We start from the raw sequence: 12,401 nt of genomic DNA on the forward strand, positions 1-12,401 counted from the left end.
TGAAAGGAGTTAGGGCTTTTTAAAGTAATGTTTCCTTTTTGTTGATGCTGGTGATTGAGCCCTCAACTTGTCCTTACTAGCTGTGTACTACTAAGCTGTGTCCCAGCAAGGGCTTTATTTCACCGTGTGGATGGCATATGGTGAATTGGCTGTGGAAAAGGTGCACTCTTAAAGACTGCCTTGAATCCTGGCTGAAAACTACTCTTTGTGGGTTTTTTGTTGTTGTTGTTTTTTGTTTTTTAATGTGGACCTGGGGGAACCTTTGATTCTAGGCTTTTTTCTTTGAAACGTTCCCAACTTCTTAAACTTCTTGGAAAGCTTCAGCTGGATTTATTTTTCTCCTCCAAATTCTGTTCCCCTTCAAATTCTGTGTGCTTTTGCTATCTGTCTGTAATTGAACTTTAATGCCCCCCACCCCTCTCCCCGCCTTACTGAGTTTTTAAATTCAGGGCCCTGAGCTTGTTAGCCTAGTGCTCTATTTCATAGGCATTTCTCTAGCCCTGCTTTCTGCTGGTTATTTTGTATTTATTTTTTATTTTATTTTATTTATTTATTTATTTTGGGTTCAGTCGTGGGGACTGAACTCTGGGCCTGGGCGCTGTCTCTCAGCTCTTCAGCTCAAGGCTAGCGCTCTACCACTTGAGCCACAGCACCATTTCTGGCATTTTTCTTTTTGCTTATGTGGTGCTGAGGAATCAAACCCAGGGGCTCATGCATGCAAGGCAAGCGCTCTACCACTGAGCCACCTTCCCAGCCCTGTGCTGGTTATTTTGGAGATGGAGTCTCATGGACTTTACTACCTGAGCTGATCTTGAACCATCAACCTCTAGATCTTGGCCTTCTGAATAACCATGATTACAGGTGTAAGCCACTGATGCCTGGCATTTTTTTGGTAGGGGAGTTTTTATTTTTGTTTAGGCAGTGTGAAAATTGAATCCAGGGACTTGTACATGGGTTCTGCCGAGCTATAGCCCCTGCTCTGTTCACTTTTTCTGTGGTTTATTTAGTGTTTTGCTTTGCTTTTTAAAAATAAATCTCCTCCCCTCCCATTATTAAGTTTCTTTACCCCTATAGTATGCATTTGATTCCTTTTTCCTATGAAGCACTGTTAGACCTAAATTTCCAATTAAATCTTGGTGTTCAGAATTAAATCTTGGTGTTATATGGATCATGTAGTAATATACAGCACACTTAGACTTGATACTGTCATTGTTCAAAAAAATCATAAGTAGGTTTGTGTGTTTATGTGTGTATAGGTCGGTACCATGGCTTGAACTCGGAGCCTACACACTCTCACTTGTTTTTTTCTGCTCATGGCCATTTTTTTCTGCCATTTGAATCATAAATCCACTTCTGGCTTTTGCTGGTTAATTAGAGATAAGAGTCTAAGATTTGTTTGCCCAGGCTAGCTCCAAGCCACAATTCTCAGATCTTAACCTATATATCTAGGATCACAGACATGAACTATCAGCTCCAGTTGTGCACTAGTCTTTTTTTTTTTTTTTTTTTGGTCAGTCATGGAGCTTGAACTCTGGGCCTGGGTGCTGCACCTGAACTCTTCTGCTCAAGCCGAATGCTCTACCCCTTGAACCACAGCGCCCACTTCTGGCTGAAGAATTGAACCCAGGGCCTCATGCATGCGAGGCAAGCACTAGCACTCTACCACTGAGCCACCTTCCTCTTTTTTTTTTTTTTTAACCACTTTGTTTTTGTAGATGATGACACTTAATGAAATTTTTGTTTTTTCATGAGCACAGAGGATTAAGAGCCCTAATCACTGCAGTAATTTTCCTGTACCTTTAAAACTCTGAGTCCCCTTTGGTAGAGGGTTCAAAGTTCTCTCTGATAATCCTTTTACGCTTTGGAGTCCGTTTAGTTTGGGTTAATAGTTCAGTAAGGTAACCCATGGACTTTTGCCCAGTCTGATTTTTTTTGTTGGCAATGGAATTGATTTTTCTGAAATGACACTGGCTCTACCTGTCAGTTCTATAGGCTAGTTCCTTTCTGACTTCTTCTGAGTTTTCTGAGTAGCAGGTCTTGATTTTTTTTTTTTTTTTTTTTTCAGGTCTTGATTTTTGAATCCATGAGATCAGCAGCGCTCAGTGTCTGATTGGAAGGGCTGGGCTCTGTCAGGGACCATTGTCTTGGAGACAGTCTTGCTTCCAGGAGCTTGAGTTCAGGGGCTGAGGCATGGATTGCTTGTGCTCACTTATGTAGGGCATCACTACTAGCTCATGGTTCTTATTGCATATTAAGTATTCGGAGTTTATTGGAGAGTGCACTGGGCCCTGATATATCATCTTACTATGCTGTGGTTTCCTCACTTGTGAGATGAGGATAAATAAAAGTGGCTTCTCAATTTCCTTACAGCACAGTAGGAAGGTAGTAGAGAGTTGGGAAGGGAGGGAAGAACAACCTGTGTTTCCTTAATGTTTATTGAGTTACTTGTCAGAAGTTATCTACTTAGGTCATTTTCTGTGGCTTAACACAGTACTACAGACTGGGCAAGTTCAAAAGAAAAGAGGCTTTGGCTCACCATTGTGGACTAAGGTAGAGACCTCAAAATGTGCTCACCTTGTTTGCCTGAGTCCTGAGCCTACAACAGGCCATAAGATGGCCATTGTCAAGTGTTCTTGTGTGTGTGTGTGTGTGTGTGTGTGTGTGTGTGTACATATGCGTGTGTGTGTGTGTGTGTGTGTGTGTGTGTGTACATATGCCCATTGATCCATATCCTTGTTTTCCCTCCTTTTATAAAGCCACCAGTAGTCATGGGGGCTCTACCTTTGATTTTATTTAATCCTCGTCCTCCATCAATGGTTTTCCCTCTAAACACCACAGTTAGGTTGTTACAGTGCTGGGAATTGAACCTAGGTCTTTGTGGTAAGCATGCACTCTACTACCAAGTCAGCCCCTGTGTTTTAGAAGGAGGGAGCAGAGTCTCACTGGTGGCCTTGGAGCTCTGTGTAGTTGAGGCTGTCCTCAAAACTCAAGATTCTCCTGCTTCTGCATCCCACCGTGCTTGGTTCCTCAGCCTAAGAATGAGGATTAAATTTGTCTGTGAGTTTTCAAATGGTGGTTGTCAAACATCTCATTGAAGCAATGCAGATAAAATAGTATCATTTTTATTTGTAGATGAGTGACTTGTAGATGATCACCAAGTTCAAGGTGTTTTTCATTTAGTGTGTCTTCAAATTAGAAACTGAGAATTTTTCTTTTCTAGAAAATAAAAACGGCAATTTTACAATTCATCTAATGCTAACAAGCTAATCACAGATTTCCTTACATTGGCTATATTCTTTAAACAAGTCTCCACATTAGCACCAACTACCTAGCATTTTTCTTAAGGTCAAAGATAACTTAGAATCCGAACCATTATATGCTCATATAAAATGATTATATGGTAAATTAGACCAGGTTTATCACCAGCATTTATAAAAACAGGCCTAGGGAAAGACCTAGGTCTGGGGACACATGCATGTTCTTAGTGCAGAGAATGTTTAACCTGTGCCGATTATTACAAAATCAATACAGTGAGAATATTCGCAGTGTCTTTAAGTTTTTTTGAAGTGTACAGTCATTCTTGGCTACACCATCTGAGGCTGTTTGCCAGAATACTTTGTCAAATGTGATTTCAGTTCAGTATGAATTTAAGAAGTGATACTTAACTATGATAACCTCTGAGGACAGGGGTTCTAACCTAGACACTTAGATCCACTTTCTTAGAGTGGATACTTAGCTAATAAAACAGGAACTAGATCACAGATTACCTGTGTAACATTGAACCAAGTGGTGGGAACATTTCCATGGTTTTTATGTTTACTTTAGTACCCCATAAGAAATGTGATTTTTTTTTGTTGTATAAACTCTTCTAGTCTCTTTTAGTCTCAAGACCACACTTTGAGATACTTCTTATATTAAAACTCTTAGCTTTTGTTTGTTGTATTGACATTCAAATGGGTTTTAGTGTTGGTCCTTGCACTCTTACCACTGAGCCATGCCTCTAGCCCTTATTTTTGCCCACTATGTTGAAATGGGCTCTAGCCTCCTGCTTGAACATGTACCTGGACACAGTCCACTATGTTAGGCTTTCCTAGTAGCTAGAATGATGGACATGCACCTTCTCCTTGTCCAGCTCTTTGTTGAAAATAGATCTCATGAACTATTTTCTGCCGAGGTTGTCTCAAACTATGATCTTAACAATCTCAGCCTTCCAAGTAGCGAGGCTATAGGTGTGAACCACCAGTACCCCATACTAGTCATGTTTTTTTGTTTTGTTTTTTTTTTACCACTTGCCATGCCTCAGTCCTTTAAAATGGGACTCTCTTTGGTATAGACTTGTGTTGCTTTTCTGAATATAAAATGAGCAATTTGAATAACTTGGAATTGTCCGGAATTTATTTTTACTCAGCTTTTGCTGTTTAAACTACTATAAAACTTGTTTTGATTTTTCCTTCTTGTCATAGTGCTTTATATCAGGGCTTGGCAAGCTTCTTCTGCAAAGGGCTAGGTAGTAAATATTTTAGGCTTTATCAGCCATATGGTCTCTGTCACAGTCGTCCAACTCTGCCATTCTAGTGTGAAAGTAGCTGTATACAATATTGCAAACAAATGAAGTTGACGTGATCCAATAAAACTTTATTTATAGACACTGAAGTATGAATTTTATACTCTGCACGTTATGTGATTTTCTTTTTGAGCCAATCATTTAAAATTGTGAAAACCACATTTTAGTTCATGGATGGAGTGAGCAAGAACAGGTGGTGAGCTGATTTTGGCCATTGGCCCATAGCTTTCCTGTCCTGCCTTTTATCATTGTGAAACATTCTTCCTTTGTGTCTCCTTTCTTGGGTGTTCTATGGTAATATTGAACTCTCAGTCTCTGTTTGCCTGGCATGTAATGTTGAATAAATGTTGCTTTGATTTGGAACAGCCAGCTCATGGAATCTTTCCTTTCTTAGTGAAGTAGTCTCTGACAGCTGCTCTGCTGGCACATATAAATGGAGATTTTTAATTGGTAAAAGGATTAATCCGTAGGTAACCTCAACTGCCATTTGAACAGAGAAATGAGCTCACAAATGCTTGTTTCTCCACACAGCATAGTAGACTATCATAATTGGGAGTCTTCAGTTCTAGTCCTTGCTCTTACCTTGGTATTTCAGGCAAAAGTCACCTTACCTATCTTTATTCAGATTTTTCAGTTGTAAAGTAGAAGGGTCCAGATTAGATGCTTTCTTTATGTCTTCTCTTCATATATGATCCTTCTGAGATGTAAAGTCCCCTAAACTGCACAGAAAGGGCCAATTTGTGACACAGCTGGCCTAGAAGTCTATATCCTAAGCTAGTAAACAGCAGGGTTGGGTTTCCAATTCACTCATTTTCATTGTGGGGCCCTTTAATTTAGGTTTACTTCTTGCTTGCCAGAGTGAGAGTGGGAGGGAGTGAGCCCTTTGTAAAGTATGAGGTTCAGACATCATCTTTAGAAAAGCCCTGTTTAGTCCTTGGTGGTTACTCCCCAGTCTTTCTTCCTTCCATCTCTGGAAACCTCTTATCTACTTGGGGGTCTCTGAATCGCTTTCTGGACATTTTTGTATAAATGGAATCATCCCATATTGGCCTTGGTGTCTGCCTTTGGCATAGCATAGTAGTTTTCTCCCCTTCCCTTCCCTTCCCTTCCCTTCCCTTCCCTTCCCTCCCCTCCCCTCCCCTCCCCTCCCCTCCCCTCCCCTCCCCTCTCTCCCTCCCTTCTTTTCCCTCTTTCCCTTCCTTCCTTCCTTCCTTCCTTCCTTCCTTCCTTCCTTCCTTCCTTCCTCCCTTCCTCCCTCCCTCCCTCCCTACCTCCCTCCCTCCCTTCTTTATTCCCTTCCCTCCCTTTCCCTTCCCTCTTCTCCCCCCTCCTCCCTCCTCCTCCCATCTCCTCCCATCTCCTCCCCTCTCCTCCCCTCTCCTCCCCTTCCCTCCCCTCTCCTCCCCTCTCTTCCCCTCTCCTCCCCCTCCTCTCCTTCCCCCTTCCCTTCCCCTCTTCCCCTCTTCCCCTCTCCTTCCCCCTTCCCTTCCCCTCTTCCCCTCTCCTCCCCCCTTTCCTCCCTCCTCTCCTTCTCCTCCTTCTCCTTCTCCTTCTCTCCTCTCCTCCTCCTTCTCCTTTTCCTCTTCCTCCTCCTCCTCCTTTCCTCTCCTCCCTCCCCTTCCCTTCCCCCTCCCTCCCCTTCCCCCCTCTCCTCCCCTCTCTTCCCCTCTCCTTCCCTTCCCTTCCCCCTTCCTTTCCCTCCCCTCCCCTCCCTTCCTCTTCCCTTGTCCTGGGGTTTGAATTCAGGGGCCTGGCTGCTGCCTTTGAACTTTTGGGCTCAAAGCTAGTGCTCTACCACTTGAGCCATAGTTCTACTTCTGGCTTTTTTGGTACTTAATTGAAGATAAGAGGCTCACAAAGGCCGGGCGCTGGTGGCTCACGCCTGTAATCCTAGCTACTCAGGAGGCTGAGATCTGAGGATCTCGGTTCAAAGCCAGCCCGGGCAGGAGAGACCGTGAGACTCCTATCTCCAATAAACCACCAGAAAACCGGAAGTGGCGCTATAGCTCAAGTGGTAGAGCGCTCGGCTCCCAGGCTCAGAGTTCAAGCCCTACGACCGACAAAAAAAAAAGAGGCTCACAGACTTTCCTGCCTCCACAGGCTTTGAAACACAATCCTTAGATCTTAACCTCCTGAGTAGCTATAGCTGGTTCTGATCCTTTTTGAATTGAATTCCCCTTTGTAGATAATGTAAGATACTGTATCTAATGGTTTTTCCACTAATTTGTTGAAAGGGCTACTCTCTCCACTAAATTATCTTAGCACTTTGGTTAAAGGGCACCGGTGGCTCAAGCCTGTAATCCTTGCTACTCAGGAGGCAGAGATCTGAGGATCGCAGTTCAAAGCCAGCCCGGGCAGGAAAGTCCGTGAAACTCTTATCTTCAATAAATTACCAGAAAATTGGAAGTGGTGCTGTTAGCACAAGTGATAGAGAGCTAGCGTCGAGCTGAAGAGCTGAGGGACAGTGCTTAGGCCCAGAGTTCAAGCCCCACGACCGACCAAAAAAAAAGAGACTAATTGTATGGGCTTATTTTGGACTTTCTTTTTTTTAATATCTATCATCTAGTGTCTGCCCTGGTCTTTTGTAGTGGTTTTTCATATTGGCAGTTGTTACTGTTGACATTTACCTAGTAAGGCAATCCTTATTGCAAAGCTAATAAGATATTATCTTCAGGCTAGAATAATTGTTGCTGGAAACCATGATGGCACTGCTGGCAAACTTAAGGCTCTTTTTTTTTTTCGAGACTAGGTTTTTGTATAATAGGTATCAGTGGCCTGGGAGTTAAAGTGTTAAATGCACCAAATCATTTATCAGTGTCTAGTGAAGATTTAATGTGGTGTTGCTGTTGCCAGGCAACATTTTAGTAGCTGCCCATCTAGTGTTTCAGTGTAGGTAAATCTCCCATAAGCCTGTCAGTTGGGTTTGAACAGTTTGACTCCCCATTTTCCTTCTCAACTGACTTGGTTCAGCCTTTGTAGCTGTCTGACTCATGCCCTGAAGCTAGGTCCTTTGAATCACACTGCATCCTTCTGCAACCTTTATTGGCAGCGATGAGAAATGTCTAATCCATAACCTCAATCAAACTGACTCATTGTGACAGCTGGTTTCATAAACCTTCTGCTTTATCAGGTAGTCCTAAGATCGTTTTTCTAGAATATGTCATTTTATTAATCTAATTGGATAAAGCAGCAACCATATGACTTGTTTTCTATGCCCTATAAATTAGCAATTAGGGATAATTACCACATCCATGAAAGTTTGCAACATGAATCAGTCAGTACTGACTGCTCTGGCAGATCAATTACCCGTGACAGTTTCTTCTCAATCTTAACACAATTCTGAGATTAAAATTCTGATAAATGACATGTTTTACTTGCTTGTGGTATTTACCATTTGTTCTACTCTAGAATATTAGTTCTCCCAGAACAGATAGTTTCATCTGTCTTACTTTACTGAAATGTGAAAATTGCTTAGAAGAACAAAGCCCTGCTCATAGTAGGCACACGGTATGTATGTGTTGAATTAATAAATGAATAAATAAGCCTTATCAGTGAACATACTTATAAAAAAACTCAACTTAGATATTAAGTATTTCACAGAAGAAAACTGACTCAATGCTGGATGAAATACAAGTTGATTTATAGCCTCTTGGTCTTTCTCATATTTTACTTAAGACATTTTAAGTATTTTCTACCTGAGGGTATTTCCGCTGGGTTTTATTTGGTGGAGAAACTTTGGTAGGAGGAGATCATTAAAATATCTTTATTGGGGAAGAAATGGAATAAAAACTGTTGCTAAGTAGGGCAGGTGAAAGAAGATTAGCAGTGCTTGGCAAGTGAGTGGAGGAGGCAGAGAAGAGGCAAATAGTGTGTTTTGAACATTTTCAGTTCCTATAAACAGTATAAGGGAAAGGAGATCTTCCTTGCTACAGATAGGTCTTTTTCTTCCACAGTGATCTACAGACAGAGGCTTCGCCTACCTTTCCACCAAGGCTACCAGCTAATGAGGGGAAGAGATCGGAGAGGAAAGGTATACACATACCTACCACCGGAATCTGTCCCTGTTGCTTTGGAGATTCGATTGGCGACTGCTGCTTAATAGTATAAAATGTACAGAGTAGTTGAAAAAGTAATCTCTCTCAGGTTTTAACTCAAGTATATCTGATGCAATAACACAAAGAAGTTCTGATGGCCATCTTCTGAATAGTATTCTGGGAGATGGGAGAGTGTGCAGAGTTTTGCCAAAGTGCCCTGAGTGGGGCTGGGATAATAGTTGTAGACTCATTGCCTCCAAGGATCCAACCTGGCAGAGACAGGTATTCTAATATTTCAGGTGAAAGAGGGTTCTTCTCACTATTTATTCTGTTCTTGAGCTTTCATCAGCCTTTGTCAGACATGAGAAACAAACATGGTTTCTTGGGCAGGTGCTTGTTTGTCATAGTTTATCTTGGACGGCCATGGTGAATTCTCTTGTAAATGGGCTTAGCTTTCCCAGTGGGGCTTTACCAAGAGGTGCTGGGTCTCTTGGAATGCTTTATTTCTGTGAAAACTTGAACTTACAAGAATTAAGGAACAGACACTGGATATTTGTGGTCTGTGTGGTATATGTAGCTTGGCTTCCTTAGACACCTTCGGAATGTATTTAAAGAGGAAGTATTCAGTGAGTGTGTGTGTTTGGGTTTGGAGGTTCTGGAAATTGAACCTAGGGCCTCAGTAATCATTGGCAAGTGTTCTACCACTTGAGCCCCCACTCCAGCCCCTAAAATGTGCTGTTGCTACTATATATATGGCTTTTGCTACCCATAAGGAAGAATTGATTATAAATTGGTGGATCAAGCTCTTGACTTTGACTTTTTTGCTCTGTTTCAAGAACTTCAAGATATCCTCTATTTTAGCATACCTGTTCTTTCTTGGCTTTGAAAGATTTTTTCTGTTTAGAACCTTTTTTTCTGAGATGTTGCCCAGGGGATGGGTTCTCAGGATAGACTGTTTAACAAGGTTTGGCTAGAAGTTTGAGTTTCATTGCTTGTTAACACTAATCAAAAGATAAAAATAAAGAATATACCTCATACCTGGACTAGTTCGACTGTGTGTATATGAGAGACAGAGAGAGAGGGGAGATAGAGAAGGGGGGGTACATATGGCCAAAGAGGAAGGAACTCGGTCTCTTTTCACCTAAGGCTGTCACTCTACTACTTGAACTACACCTCCATTTCCAAGGATCTCCGTCTCTGTGCTGAAGTCATTGGAAATACTGAGATAAATCAGAGCACTAGTTTTATAAAAGTAGAATATTCATATTTGTGCATTGGACTTTGCATGATATAAATATGAATGCTTTCATGTCAGCAGAGGTGAATTTTAGTGAAGAAAATGAGCAGAAGCAGCCTGTTGTTGTTTGGTTCATATAGTAGACTTAATTAAATCGGAGTTCAGAAATAGAAAATGAAGCTATACTGCTTAGGGATGTATATCTAGATGAACTGTTCAGAAAATCAAACAAGGTAGGGTTTATCATAGTGGTCAGTGGGTGTCAGAAAGGGCTCCTAGGAGAGGGTCACAGAAGAAATCCAAAGTTTGGCACTGTTACAGGTTTTCAATTTGGGTTGTGGTTATTCAGTTGTTTTCTTTTCTTTCTCTTTAACTTGTATGTTTAAATTCATGTCTGAATATATGTTAAGAGGGTGAAATGTCAGCTAGTGAGTATATATGCCTTTCTTACGCCTTTCTGGTTCTGTTCCCTTCAGATCGTTCCTTTATAGTCTTGCTGGTCTCTTCTTCTGTTGTTCTGTTTGCCAAAACCTTCCACCCTTCTATCTGCCAACCTTTCAGCAGCTGTTGGTTGTTGGGAAGCCTGGCATAGAGTTTGCTTTGGATCCAGTGAAGCCAGTACCTGAGCCCACCTGTTCTTCATAGTGTGTCTTGCCAAGCAAAAGCAATTTAAATAGCTTGAGTCACTTTCCTGCCCACTCCCACTTTCCTTCTATTCTCCCACTTGAGTTTTCTCCCCTTTTTTTGTCCTTACAGATATTTTAAAGCTAAATGCTAATGAGCTTTAGGGTCTTTTCACAGTTCTGTAGATTCTGTGCTGGCCCTCTTGATTGGTGAGAGGGAAAGGAGTCTTTGTGTGCTAGATTCTCCTGATCATCTATGGTGTGGACTCTATAGATTACTGCATGTCTGTATTTTTCTTTTGGCTTTGGGAATGCTCAGTTCCTCCTGGATGGTATGGTGTGGATTGGCTTCTTCCAGCCCCCCCCCCCCCCCCGCCTTTTTTCTCATTTTTGGTGGTACCAGGGTTTGAATTCAGGACCTCACACGTATGTAAGAAGGCACTCTGCAACTTGAGCAGTGCCTCCAGCTCTTTTTTCTTTATTATAGGTAGTCTTGTTTTTTGCCCAGGCCAGCCTTGGACTGTCTACTTATGGCTTTTTATGTAGGCCAGACCTTAGGCATGTATCACTATGGCTAGCTAGTTGTTTGAGATGGGTCTTGCTAGCCTTTTTCGTAGGTTGACCTTTAATCTCAATAGCTCTTGATCTTTTACCTCCTAAGAAGTTAGGATTACAGATGGGAGTCACTGACTCTTGGCCTCCCCTTTTTTCCACTGTTTTCTAAAATGGAAAATGTGGATGGAAATATTAACTTCTTAATAATTGAACATGAGTGTTAGTGCTTGCTGAGATGAAATTGCAAAGATCATTAACCTTTGTGTCTCACGTGACTTTTTACTATAGCCTATTTATTTTGTTTAACTCCTGTTTGTATTTTTGTTTCCATCATTTCTGAATCAAAGCTTTATGTAGGTACTTCTCATATAATTAAAGGTAATTTGGTTTATTTAGTCACTCAACACATATTTAAAAATGGGCCTCTAGTCTACTGAGCACTGTTGGGCACTCATTAAAGAGCAACCTACATTGTGGTGATTTTGCCTCCAGGTCGCTAATTTTCTCTTTTGTTCCCTTGCTTAGGTGCTCTCAGGATGTGCCATCATTGTCCGCGGGCAGCCACGAGGTGGGCCTCCTCCCGAGCGGCAGATCAACCTCAGCAACATTCGTGCTGGAAATCTGGCCCGGCGGGCAGCTGCCACACAACCAGATGCAAAAGACACCCCAGATGAGGTAGGTGCTTCCCAGGGTCTTCCTTATGATCTTTGTAGCAGGTCCCATCTCTTCCTGGATTGATGCAGTTTTTATATGTTTTCTCTTTTTTTGTGCATTTTCAGTATTATTATATCTTGGGATTGATGACTCTGGATTTGCTCCTGTGGGTCTGCACCTGTTCTTGTACAGACTGATACCTGAGCAAAAGTCACAGGCTCATGGCTTTTTCTTTAGTCCTTTCCCACAGAGTTAGGTTTGTCTGTGTTTTCACTACTCATTCTCTGGGCATAAATGGAAAACACTTTTTTGTTGTCAGAGCCATTTTAAGTTTTTGTTGGTTATAGAACAGCTGTGAAAAATCTAGACCTGTCCCTAGAGACAACTGCTGTTATAAGTGTCTTCTTCCAGAGGCATTTAGCATTTACAGAATGTCATTTTCATAAATGGTAGAGAACCATTATTTCACGTATTTCTTTCTTCCCTTTTTTTTTTTTTTTTGTTGGTTGCCAGGCTTGAACTCTGGGCCTGGGCCCTGTCAACTCAAGGCTAGCGCTCTCACGGACTTTCCTGCCTGGGCTGGCTTTGAACTGCGATACTTAGATCTCAGCCTCCTGAGTAGCTAGAATTACAGGTGTGAGCCACTGGCACCCAGCTCTTCCTTTTTTTTGTGTGCTGGTAATCAGGCTTGAACTCTGGACCTCTTGCTGTTATTCATCTTTGTTCGCTGCTCA

General features: G+C 41.9%; 1 protein-coding gene and 1 non-coding gene across 2 annotated transcripts in view; one reads left to right on the forward strand and one right to left on the reverse strand.

Annotated features, from left to right (window-relative positions):
• Snd1 (staphylococcal nuclease and tudor domain containing 1) overlaps positions 1–12,401 on the forward strand; it is a 446,310-nt gene that overhangs the window by 22,360 nt on the left and 411,549 nt on the right. Inside the window, exon 2 of the mRNA XM_069996698.1 lies at positions 11,539–11,688. Within this exon, the coding sequence (XP_069852799.1) occupies positions 11,539–11,688 (150 nt within the window). The remainder of the gene's footprint in view (positions 1–11,538; positions 11,689–12,401) is intronic.
• On the reverse strand, positions 3,415–3,546 carry LOC138810255 (small nucleolar RNA SNORA72). Its single transcript, XR_011367063.1, has one exon. It is a non-coding gene; the product is annotated as a small nucleolar RNA SNORA72 (small nucleolar RNA).

Source organism: Dipodomys merriami, unplaced genomic scaffold, assembly GCF_024711535.1.
Source record: "Dipodomys merriami isolate MVZ:Mamm:240054 unplaced genomic scaffold, mDipMer1.0.p SCAF_5, whole genome shotgun sequence".
Classification (NCBI taxonomy): domain Eukaryota; kingdom Metazoa; phylum Chordata; class Mammalia; order Rodentia; family Heteromyidae; genus Dipodomys; species Dipodomys merriami.